Source organism: Sinocyclocheilus grahami, unplaced genomic scaffold (genome assembly GCF_001515645.1).
Source record: "Sinocyclocheilus grahami isolate Dianchi unplaced genomic scaffold, SAMN03320097.WGS_v1.1 scaffold460.1, whole genome shotgun sequence".
NCBI classification, from domain to species: domain Eukaryota; kingdom Metazoa; phylum Chordata; class Actinopteri; order Cypriniformes; family Cyprinidae; genus Sinocyclocheilus; species Sinocyclocheilus grahami.
In genome coordinates this window covers 445,610-458,023 of record NW_015505639.1, presented here as the reverse complement: position 1 = coordinate 458,023, position 12,414 = coordinate 445,610, and the positions used below count along the sequence as shown (strand labels likewise).

At 30.6% G+C, this 12,414-nt stretch overlaps 1 protein-coding gene across 1 annotated transcript in view; it reads left to right on the top strand.

The window, feature by feature from the left end:
* Positions 1–11,405, top strand: part of LOC107552869 (gamma-2-syntrophin-like) — an 82,670-nt gene extending 71,265 nt beyond the window's left edge. Inside the window, exons 16-18 of the mRNA XM_016234907.1 lie at positions 4,790–4,862; positions 9,751–9,861; positions 10,656–11,405. Coding sequence (XP_016090393.1) covers positions 4,790–4,862; positions 9,751–9,861; positions 10,656–10,787 — 316 coding nt within the window. The 3' untranslated portion in view covers positions 10,788–11,405. The remainder of the gene's footprint in view (positions 1–4,789; positions 4,863–9,750; positions 9,862–10,655) is intronic.
* Positions 11,406–12,414: the final 1,009 nt, after the last annotated feature.

Sequence of the window (12,414 nt, the reverse complement as noted above, 5' to 3'; positions counted from 1 at the left end):
ATATATATATATATATATATATATATGATGTAAAGCTTTGTATATTGCCTGAAGTGAATGTGAAAGAAATGCACTACTTAATGTTGTGTGTTTGTTCAGATATTTGACTCTAGTTCTGCTTCTCTAAGCAAACACCACTAATTAAGATGAAAGTGACTTTCAGTAATTCACTAAGGATAGTTGCAGACTCAGTGATTTGTGCTCCGCGTCACTCCGCTGATAATGTTATTGTCCTTCATCAGTTAGTCTTGATTGTCCAGCTCTCGTTTAGGACGCGGTGATTGACGGCTCTGAGAGATGCAGGAGTGTGTTACAGAGCCACGTTTCGCTTCAGATGCACTCCAGAAAGACATGAGTTCATACTGCATTTGTCAGCATCATCTTCATCACTGCTGGACCACATCGAGAATGAACATATCTCTGTCCTTAGGGATGCAACTAAAGGTGACAACGAATTTCAATTAGTGCTTGATTAGTGGTTTGTTCTCCAGACAGCTAGATTTGTTTTATTGTCTTGAGACAGAATCATCCTTCAGACAAGTATACAAACAGACTATTGGCCACTGCATTGCAAACACACAATTCTGTTGTACAATACATACTTAACATGCATTATATGGTATAAAAACAGCAAGTGTGTGTATTTCACAGTTGCACAGATGCAGCTGGCCAATGGACAGCAAACAAGATTCTCTTCATGACAGTATTTGAAGAGAGAAAACTGTAGATAGAAGCAATTAACATTCATTGCATTGTTAATTACAGTCTGTATTGCATGCATTGTTGCATTCATCTGAAATGCATGTGCAGTGCATCGATTGCATGCATGTTTGCATTCACGTATATAGAATGTGCATTTTCATGTGGTGCAGTAAAACAAAATCAGCAGCCCATAAAATGAAAAAAAAAAAAAACCTTTGTTTGTCCAGATGTTGTAGTCATGCATCTGTTGCAATTCGTTAAGATCAGCAAACACAACAAGGGCTTAACAGGCTTTTATTTACAGTTCAGTGTTGATTCAGTTCAATATCTGTAGTTCCTCAACTGTAAAACATGTTCAGGTCAGTGATAAGCAGGAATAGCTGTGCCATTAAACCAGATGTGTTGGTATCAGGGTTAATATATAGTTCAGTCATGAAACTCTAGATGGCGCAGGCTGACGGTTTGTTAACGTAACTGATGATATTCAGAGAGTTAAACGACTTGGCACAAGCTGATTGGTTCATGCTGCATATGCAGCCAATGAGCTTACTGCCTTGCATTTATATGGCTGGCTAGCGTTCACTTGAGATTCCTGCAGCGTGCTTTCAGAGTTCTCTGAAATCCTCCACCTTCCCCAGCTCCACCTGTATTGATCTACTGCGGGGGTTATTTTATATGCTATTTGTGCAGCAGCAGTATGTCTTAAATACTCACGGCACCATATCACCATATGCATTGGCAGTAGCATTGGCAGCAGCAGCAATAATCTACAACTACAGCAATAACCAACAGCAGCAGCAATTCAGCAGCAGCGTAGCAGATCTGTTCCGCCAAGACCAAATACACTAACATTGTCATATCCATCACCATGCTAAAATCTTCAGAGAGTTGTCATGATTGAATTATAGTTAACTAAAACTGAAACCATAAAAGAACTTGAAATAAAATATATTTTAACAAAAATAAAATGTTTGAAAAAATAAATACATTTAGTTTAACTTGATACTAAAGTTGTACTAAAATAACAAAAAATGCATAAAATCGATCAGCATAGATATTGTTTGGGTTCACATACTTACATAGAGTAGATTTATATCTTTGTAAGCTACAGCATAACTTAAACATGAATCCCCTTCAAAATTATTGTTTTTTATGTTTGTCCAAATTTTTTGAAGATGCATCTGTTGCAATGAAAATTTTTTTTATGTATGTATGTAAGGTTTATTTTTTGTTTTTAATAGTTTATTTTTTGTTTTTCATTTACATTTAATTTTTAAAATGATTTTGTCTGATGTTATTTATGATCAACTTGATATTTATATGTAAGGTATTTATTTATTTATTCATTTATTTATTTTAGAAATGTGTATGTTTTAGTAAATTACATTTTTTATTTACTTTTTGTTTGTTTGTTTTATTTTATATATTTTTTTAAGTTTCTCTCTCTCTATATGTTTTTATTTATTTTTTTTAATTAATAAAAGAACGTAATAAAAATCTGTTGCAATTCTTTACATCAATAAAAGCATCTTTTTTTGTGAGAAATAGCCTTGTGTTCGTGGTCAGGAGGGGTTTGTATGAGGAACAGTGTGGCGTTGCATGTTTGGCCGTTGATGAAGCGTCTGTGTTTGCTCTCACAGACTGCAGAGCAGAAATGTGGCACATTTGCAGCATGCTGGGACTTTCTCTCCGCTCAGCTTGACAAGGAAATCCTCGACAAACCTCACTCTGTGTTTTGCCCATCCCTCAGGAGAAGCTCTCCAATTAGCGGCGTGCATTCTGTGCTTTACATGTGACAGGCGCCACTTACACGAGCAGACAGTGAGAGCCGCAAATCCGCGTCGCTAGCGTTTGCTTCCTCTGGCAGCTCATAACAGCACGACACATCTGTGCTTTCTGTGAAGAAGAGCAGGAGTGTGAGACCTTCATGACTCCAGAGGATGCTTGGACATCTGACCTGAGAAGAGACTTTAAAGGATCTTGAAGACATTTTGGAAAGTTTGAGTTCATGCAGTCTCTAATTAATTAGAGTTATTATATAAACTGTAACTGAAATTAAAACCTTAGAAAAGTACAAATAAATGTTAACTGAAATAAAATATTTATTTATTTTTCAGTTAATGGCCAGTGCAAAATTTCTCATTTTAATTTAGCTTTAACTTGTCATATCAAAATAATAAAACTGATAAAAGCTATATGTAAACTACTAAGAATGAAAAACACACAATGAAATTACTAAAACTTTACAATGAATTAACTGTTTAAATGTTAGTAAATTGTATTTGTTTTATTTTTATTTTACTTTTTATTTTATTTTATTATTCTTTTTTTATGCTTTAAACTTGATTCTCAAATTGTACTAAAATAACTACTACTGAAATAAGATATTAATAAAAAACTACTACTACTAAAAATGATCAAAACAATTACTTAATTGTACATTTTATTTTTTTGTTTAATTTTAATTTTTTATTTTATATTATATTTTATTTTATCATTTTTAAATTGATATTAAAATAGCTAAAAGCTACTAAAATTATAAAATCACAGCAAAATTACTAAAACGTCAACAAAAATTAATTGTTTACATTTTACTTTTTGTTTTATTTGTAATGTTTTAGGTTTTTTTAAATGTTGTATTTATTGTTTAATTTAATACAAAAAAATTTTAAAAAGTAAAACTGAAAAAAAAAACTATATATATATATATAAAACAAAAATTATAAAAATGCTAAAAATAGCCAAATGTTAAAAAGTGTTTACATTTTAGTAAATTGTATTTATTGTTTTATTGTTTAATTAATCAACAATACAACAAAATGAATAAATATTTATACATCTGTATATAATTATTGTTTATGTATATGTGTGCGTGTATGTAAACAAAAACTACTAAAATTTAGAAAAACAGCAAAATTACTAAAACTTCAACGAAAATTAAAATGGAAAATATAAAAATAAAAACTGATGTAAATAATGTAAATAAAAACTCTAATAGTAATGTCTGTGATTCTAAAGTAACACTGGTCTCTACGTCTGTGAGCTGTATGGGCGTTTAATGCAAAAATAATAAGGAGCCCAGAGAAATGCTGGCAGGACGTAATTCCCCTGCTCCATCCATATTAGTCAGAGCTGTGTTGACCAACTTTAATGGCTTCTTCTCTGGCTCGACAGATTGCTTGATGATGTTGCAGAATCCAAATGTCACCGGCGGAAACTCGCTCTCCTCCTCGTGCCTAACTGATTTCAAGAGCCACTAACTGTAATACTGTGAATATTACTGTTACATTTCATGCATATTTAGGTACAAATGTTTCCTATTTTGAGGATTTGATTTGGAAATGCAAAGCAGACGGCTGCGTTTCTGAGAGCCGGTCATGCTTTTAACTGCTTTTGCATTTAAATTTTTGGTATGGATTATTATTCATTAGTATTAATTTGTTATTTGTTGTTGTAAACAAGACTGTCAGTCAGTTTCAGCATGAATGTGTTTTGTAGTTATAATCAATAATCAATGTTTAGGATTGTACTCGCACTTTACAAATTTAATTTAAAATAAAAATATTGCAAATATTTTATGATCCTTGCATGCATGCATATGTTAGGTTTTATGTATTTTCATTTTTGTATTTCATTTTTAATGTTTTGAATTGTTATTTATTCATTATTATTGTTTTAATGCCAATATTTATGCAGTTAATTGATTATTACATTTATTTATTTTTTAATTATTTTATAATTTTTTTTAGTTGTTTTTGTTTGTTTGTTTGTATATATATATAAATATAGGTATGGAAAAAGATTTTAAAAAATAATTAAAAATAAGAATAAAATAAAATGTGCAGGACAGTATACTGTAGACTTAATAAATAATAAGATGAGCAGATGAGCTTTTAAATACATTTTTTATTAATGTATTTAAAAAAAATAGGCATGGCTATATTAGATGTTTTGAATGTAAACATTTAATCAGTTAATAGATTATTTACTATTTGAATTTACATGTATGCATTTGGCAGACGCTTTATACAAAGCTTTAATTTCATTTCATTCCATTTTATTTTGAGCAGTTGTATCTTCTTTCCAGCTGCTGCAGTGTTCAGTCCGGTGCTCTTCAGGGACTGTGCATCGGTCAAGGCCACTGTAATGTGATTGCGAGGGTCAGTGTGTTGGGAATGCCGATGTGTCTCTATAATCACATTGACCAGAAACACAAACTTCCAGGAATCTAATTATAGTGAACAAAACAGATGAACAGACACAATTACACAAACCCTTCTGCTGTGATCCTCTTTCTCCCTCCACTGAAGATTTCTGTTCAGTCAGTGGCACCTGAATAAAAAAAATATAAATAAATAATGATCAACTAATTGATTGATAGAACTTTATTTTAAGGCCAGTTCTCATTAACTAGCATGCATATTACTAGCTTATTGGCTGTTTATTAGTACTTATAAAGCACATATTAATGCCTTATTCTACATGAGCATATTTTAGATCCTTTAATCAGACTCCAAACCCAAACTAACAACTACCTTACTATTAATAAACAGCAAATTAGGAGGCAAAAGTCATAGTTAATAGCAAAAGCTGGACCTTAAAATAAAGTGTGGCCAATTGATTAAATGTTTACATTAAAAACTCAAAATGCATCTGCAGGCTATGCCTTTTTAGATAAATTAATAAAAATAAAGTAAAAAATAAAAATTAAGAAATAAAAACATGCATGCATACAAATATGACATAAATAGATGCATGTATAAATACTGTGGTAGTACCATAGTATCATAGTAACTGGCAGTTTATTAAGAAATCTTCCTGTTTTATTTTATATTTTATTTTATGCATGTTTTTATTTTATTTATTTAATTAATTAATTCTTGCAATGCAATACTACCAGTCTATTAAGAAATTCCTATTTTATTTTATTATTTTATTTTATCCGTCTGTCCATCCATGTTTGTTTGTTTGTTTGTTTGTTTATTATTTATTCAATTCTTGCTATGCAGTACAGCCAGTCTATTGAGAAATCTTCCCATTTTATTTTATTTTAATTTGTTATTCATCCATCATCCATGTTTGTTTGTTTGTTTGATTCATTCATTCGTTCATTCCTGCTATGCAGTGCTGTCAGTTTATTAAGAAATCTTCTTATTTTATTTTATTGTTTTGTTTTGTTTTGTTTTGTTTTGTTTTGTTTTGTTTTAATTTATTTATTGTGTGTTTGTTTGTTTTATGTTTTGTTTGATTGTATTTACCATCCATCCTTTTTTGTTTATATTTATTTATTTATTTATTTTCTATCAAAATATCCAGTTTATTAAGGAGTCTTTTGTTTTATGTTTTAGATTTTTGTTTGGTTTTATTTATCTATCCATCCATGTTTAGCTTTTATTTATTTATTTATTTTCATTTTCATTTTTTATTTTATTTATTTTATTTTCTATCAAAATATCCAGTTTATTAAGAAGTCTTACCGTTTTATTTTATTTAAAAAATTTTGTTTTGTTTTGTTTTGTTTTGTTTTGTTTTGTTTTGTTTTGTTTTGTTTTGTTTTGTTTTGTTTTGTTTTGTTTTGTTTTGTTTTGTTTTGTTTTGTTTTGTTTTGTTTTGTTTTGTTTTGTTTATTAAGAACTCTTCCCGTTTTGTTTTGTTTTGTTTTGTTTTAATTTATTTATTGTGTGTTTGTTTGTTTTATGTTTTGTTTGATTGTATTTACCATCCATCCTTTTTTGTTTATATTTATTTATTTATTTATTTTCTATCAAAATATCCAGTTTATTAAGGAGTCTTCAAATTTGGTTGTTTCATGTTTTGTTTTATGTTTTAGATTTTTGTTTGGTTTTATTTATCTATCCATCCATGTTTAGTTTTTATTTATTTATTTATTTATTTTCATTTTCATTTTTTATTTTATTTTCTATCAAAATATCCAGTTTATTAAGAAGTCTTACCGTTTTATTTTATTTTAAATTTTTTTTCATGTTTTGGCTTTTGTTTATCCATACATCCATGTTTATTTTTATTCATTTATTTTCATTTTTATTTTTTATATTTTTTAATCAAAATATGTAGTTTGTTAAGTAGTCTTCCAATTTTGTTTCAGTTTATTTATTTATTTATTTTTACTCATCCACCCATGTTTATTTTTGTTTTTATTTATTTATTTTCTATTGAAATATCAAAATGTTATCAATATCAAGATGCTTCAAACAAAACATGTTTTCTTGTGAATATTGTTTTAATTGGTGATCAATTATTTTTTTTATCCATGTGTGTTTGTTTGTTTTATTTTCTATTAAAATATCTGAATGTAATCAGAATCCAAATGTTTCAAACAAAACATTTTCTTGTGAATATTGTTCTAATTGGTGGTCAGTTAAAGTTTTTCTATCCCTGTTTATGTTTGTTTTCATTTATTTATATCTTTTTTAATTAATTTATTTTATTTTTATTTCATTTTTTTATTTTTCTTTATTTAATTTTCTATCGAAGTATTATCAATATCAAAATGTTTAAGCAAAACATGTTTGCTTGTGAATAATAATTTTAGTTGGTGATGCAATAATAGGTTTTTCCAGTGTTTTGAAAATTTCTTTTCATCCTTTTAGTCTAAAAAAAAAAAACTTTAAATTTCAAAAAACAGTTCCTCAATGATATCATCATCATCTTCATTATCATCCAGGAAGTGACATCATTCTGGAGGGAAAACAGCAGCATGGTCATCAGCAAATATGACATTTTGTTTATTTATTTACAGTGTATTATCAGTGAATCTGATGAATTCGTGGATGTTTGTGTCACTCTAAATCATTCATCCTGTTCGATCAAATGACACAAATCAGTTTGATCAGACACAGATGACGTCCTCATGTACGCTGTAACTGTTGAACCCTTTAATAGAACTAGTTTATTTCATTACAGCTTAATCAAATTGTATTTTTGAAATGAAGAGTTCAGCAGGTGCTGGTTAATGACGTGATTTGTGATTCACGCAGAAGCGTTGGGATCTGCAATCGTGAGACAGCGTGAATAGACTAACACGGGCTGATTACGAGCTTGACATGCCAATTTAGTTGTGCCGTCTAAATCTGGCATGTATTGTTCTTGGTTCGAATAGCAGGCAGTGATTTGCACGTCAGTGAAAAGTGTGCTACACGTGATTGTCTTCAGTCGTGATGTGCTGATCACGTCTGTGCGTTTAACCCAAACCAGCTCAAATACCCGTAACGAAAGAGCTTTATTACAGTCCTCATGAAATTAAAGTGCTTAATGGACTAACTTAAAGCTATGGTTGTTTAGCCAAAAATGAAAACGGGCTCTCCCTCAGGCCATCCGAGATGTAGATGAGTTTGTATCTTCATCCGATTTGGAGAAATGTAGCATTGCATCACTTGCTCAGCAATGGATGCTCTGCAGTGAATGGGTGCCGTCAGAATGATAGTCCAAACAGCTGATAAAAACATCACAATAATCCACAGCACTCCAGTCCATCAGTTAACATCTGGAGAAGACAAAAGCTGATACAAATTCATCAATGAAGATGTTTTTAACTAAAATATGAGTCCATAATCCATAATAACGTGTCCTCCAGTGAAAAAGTGTTCTGGTCTGAATCAGGAGAGAAATCTGCACAGATCAAGCAGCGTTTACAAGCCAAACCAGCTCTAAACAAATACTGTAGGTGGCTGGATTTTGATGTGAGAGACAACAGGAGATGGGCTCTTTTTTTTAATTTTTTTGTAGCTTTGTTGTTGTGCCAAGGATGAAGAAAGAACAGAGACACAGTGAGCCTGTATGCACTGTATGTACACAGATACGTTGTTTTCAGATCAAAGCTTAAAGTACGTTAACCGCGTACATGCGTTGCATACATTGTTTGTATGCAACGTATACACTCTTAAAAATAAAGGTGCTTCACGATGCCATAGAAGAACCTTTTTGTCTAAATGGTTCCATAAAGAACCTTCAACATCTGAAGAACCTTTCTGTTTCACAAAAGCTTCTTTGTGGCGAAAGAAGGTTCTTCAGATTATAAAAAGATAAGAAAGAGATGGTTCTTTAAAGAACCTTTGACTGAATGGTTCTTTGTGGAACCAAAAATGGTTCTTCTATGGCATCGCTTGAAGAACCTTTTGAAGCACCTTTATTTTTAAGAGTGTATGTGATGCTCTCCATAATGACGCTATAGGGTGACGCGGAGGAGACAAATTCTTGAATAAAGTTATTTTTGTTCTCTTTGCACAAAAAGTATTCTCGTAGCTTCGTATAATTACGGTTGTAACAGAGAAAACACCTACTTTATGATTAAAAAGGCTTGAGGTTGGATGTCTCTTCTCACCAAGGCTGCATTTATTTGATCAAAAATACAGTAAAAACAGTAAAATATTATGATTTAAAATAAGAGTTTTCTATGTGAATATCTGTTAAAGTATAATTTATTTCTGTGATCAAAGCTGAATTTTCAGCATCATTACTCCAGTCTTCAGTGTCACATCATCTTCAGAAATCTTGTAAAGTACACGCAGGTATGAATCATTACCTGCGTTCTGTAATTCATTTCCATAATTCATTCTACATCCTTAATTAATGCCTCTTTCTCAATTATTATGTAAATACATATGCATATCTCTTTATTTATACAGTTCTATATAGAGTAAATGATGCACAAATCTGTACATAAATCTACTGTTCCAGATTCATACACATTATTTATTGTTAGGTTTTACTATTTAAATGTTTTTTTTTTCTGTTCTCATGTCAAATGTGTATGTATGCATGTATGTATGTACCAGGAGCACCTTAAAAAACGACAACAAATTCCTCGTGTGTTTGCACACCTGGCGAATAAAGCTAATTCTGATTCTGATTCTGATTCTGAAATCATTCTAATATGCTGATTTGCTGCTCAAGACACATTTCTGATGATTATCCATGTTGAAAACAGTTGTGCTGCTGAATTTAATTTCGTGATACATTTTATTTTTAGCTTTTCCATGCCTGTCTGCTCTGCTTAATTTTTTTTTTTTCTCACTTGGTTTTCCACAGAAAACCATCTGGAAATACAAATTCTCCCAGCTGAAGGGTTCATCGGATGACGGCAAGACACGAGTGAAGCTCCTGTTCCAGAATTCAGAGAATAAACAGATCGAAATGAAGGTCAGAATGTTTACATGAGAATATTGGGATGAAATGTTAAGTCAACATTTATGCTGTAACATAGAATATTTTTTGGGTTTACAATATTACTTTGACTGTTTTGATGTCAGATTTATCATTCATTTGATAAAATAGGCTTTAACCAAAGCCTGACATATGAAATAATAGAATTTAATTTTTTTGTTTGTTTGTTGAGTGTATTTGATCCATCAGGCTTTTATGACTCATATAGTCTGATATAGTGAGAAAAAAACAGCTCAGTTTTATTTAGAAACTCAAAGTGAGCAAAAATATGCAATTTGATGCAGATGCTGATATTTATATGAACAAAGAGTGACAGATCAATGAGATCTTTCTAACAGTATAGCGGCTACTTACATAAAATAATCAAAATATCAGTGGTCACTCTATATCCCCAATAATATGTCTTCGTAAGATGAGATTGAAATGCTCCAAACATATAATGCAGTGATTGAGAGCTGAAGAAATAAAGGCTCCTCAGAAGATGTGAGATGTTCTGGAGGCTTGTGAAGATCATTCCTCCGCTGAGGAACAGTGAAAGTAAAGCTTCTGGAAACAAACGCTCCTCAAAAGATCCTGAGGATCAGATTTGAGACTCTAAAACATGATTGATGGAGAATCAAGTAAAGCTGAGCTGCTTCAGTCCAGTAAGTGTTCATCTGGAGATATTACTGACGTTATTCTGACCTTTACTTGATCAAAATCAGTTTAGAGCCAGTTTAATTTTCAAATGTAAGCGAGAAACATCTTTCTGGTTATTTCTTTTCTTCCAGGAGCTGGAGTTTGCCAATCTGACGGCTGTGCTTCATTGCATTCACTCGTTCATCGCTGCTAAAGTGGCCACGGTGGATCCCGTCTTTGTCAACAGTCAAAGTCTCACGCAGAAGTACATGTGCAGCAGCTAGAAACATCCGTGTGTGACGGACATGTACAGTCTCATCTGGTTCTCTGATTTTATGCACAATATATCTAGTTCTTGTTATTTTTGTACGAATCTTCTAAATTCAGAGCGACGTTTAAGGAGCACTTTGAGTTGATGATATTTTGACATGCTTTGAGTTATGATTTCTTTCTTACCTACTAACACGATCAATCATATGCTTACACTGATTATGTAGCAAAGCAAATGTTGACATACGGCATTATGAGTTGATGCATGAACTGCATTTGACAATTTACAGGGCAAAACGGGTGAAACTGAGACTTCCAGCTGTAAAATCAACCAAACTAGATGAATTTGTGTTCTTTTGCCCTTTTGTTTTCTATTCATCACCTCAAACCTCTTCATTTAGCACAAATAGTAATAACAAAATGATGGTTTTCTCCATTTGAATTAAAGTGTTAAACTGATTTGATACGTGTTATTATGAAGTAGTGGTTTCATTAACAGTAAATAGACAGTCTTGCCAGCTACTGTCCTCGAAAACTGACATTTTCTAAAAATCAAGGTCCCTGATCTACTCTTCTATTTAGTTTGATGTTATTCTAGTTCTTTTCTAAATAAAGGAATGATTAGTTCACTGCTGACGGAATACGCAGTTTTTCTTTTTTAATAAATCTGCAAAAATGTCAACAATTCTGTGTTTTTCTGTCAATATGGGGTGCTGTGTGTACATTAATGAGGAAAAAAAATTAACTTAAATTATTTTAGCAAATGGCTGCAATATAACAAAGAGTGAAAAATTTAAGCTACTTTTAAATAGTCTCCCAAATACATACTATTTTATTTAATTTAATTTTATTGTATTTATTTTTGCCAGGATCAAATCAATCTCAAAGAGTAACACATTTTATATATATATATATATATATAGTGATGTTAAAAGATGAATTGCTATTAATCGCATCCAAAATAAAAGTTTTTGTTTACATAATATGTGTGTCCTGTGTATATTTATTATGTATATATAAATGCACACACGTGAATGTATATATTTCAGAAAAATATGCTATGTTTATATATTAAATATATTTATATATAATATAAATTATATGAATATAAATATATACATGTAAATACATGTAAATATTTTCAAAATATATACTGTATTTGTGTGTATTTATATATACATAATAAACAGACACAGTACACTCATATATGTGTGTGTGTGTGTGTGTGAATTTTATGTAGTCCCCCAATTATTTATTTGTTTGTTAAAATAATTTAAAGGGAAGATAATATTAATATACCCTAAATTATATAATAAATCTGAATGTTTTATATTCCAAATGTTATATAGTCCCTCAATTACCTAATTTATTTATTTTTCACAGTGTGTTTTTTGCCAGGGTCAAATTGATCCCAAACAGAGTAGCATATCATTTGAAGGCAAAATAACAGGCTAATTTCAAAATGATTATTATTATTTTTACACATACAATCAATCTTCACAGTACATAAGGCATAATTACAATTATACCAGAAAACACTCTATGATGAATTATTGATTGTCGTCTTAATTTAATTTGCAGTTTAAAATCTGTGAATCATGAAATTAGTTCTTCTTATTGTTTATGTAGTGAATGCAGCCA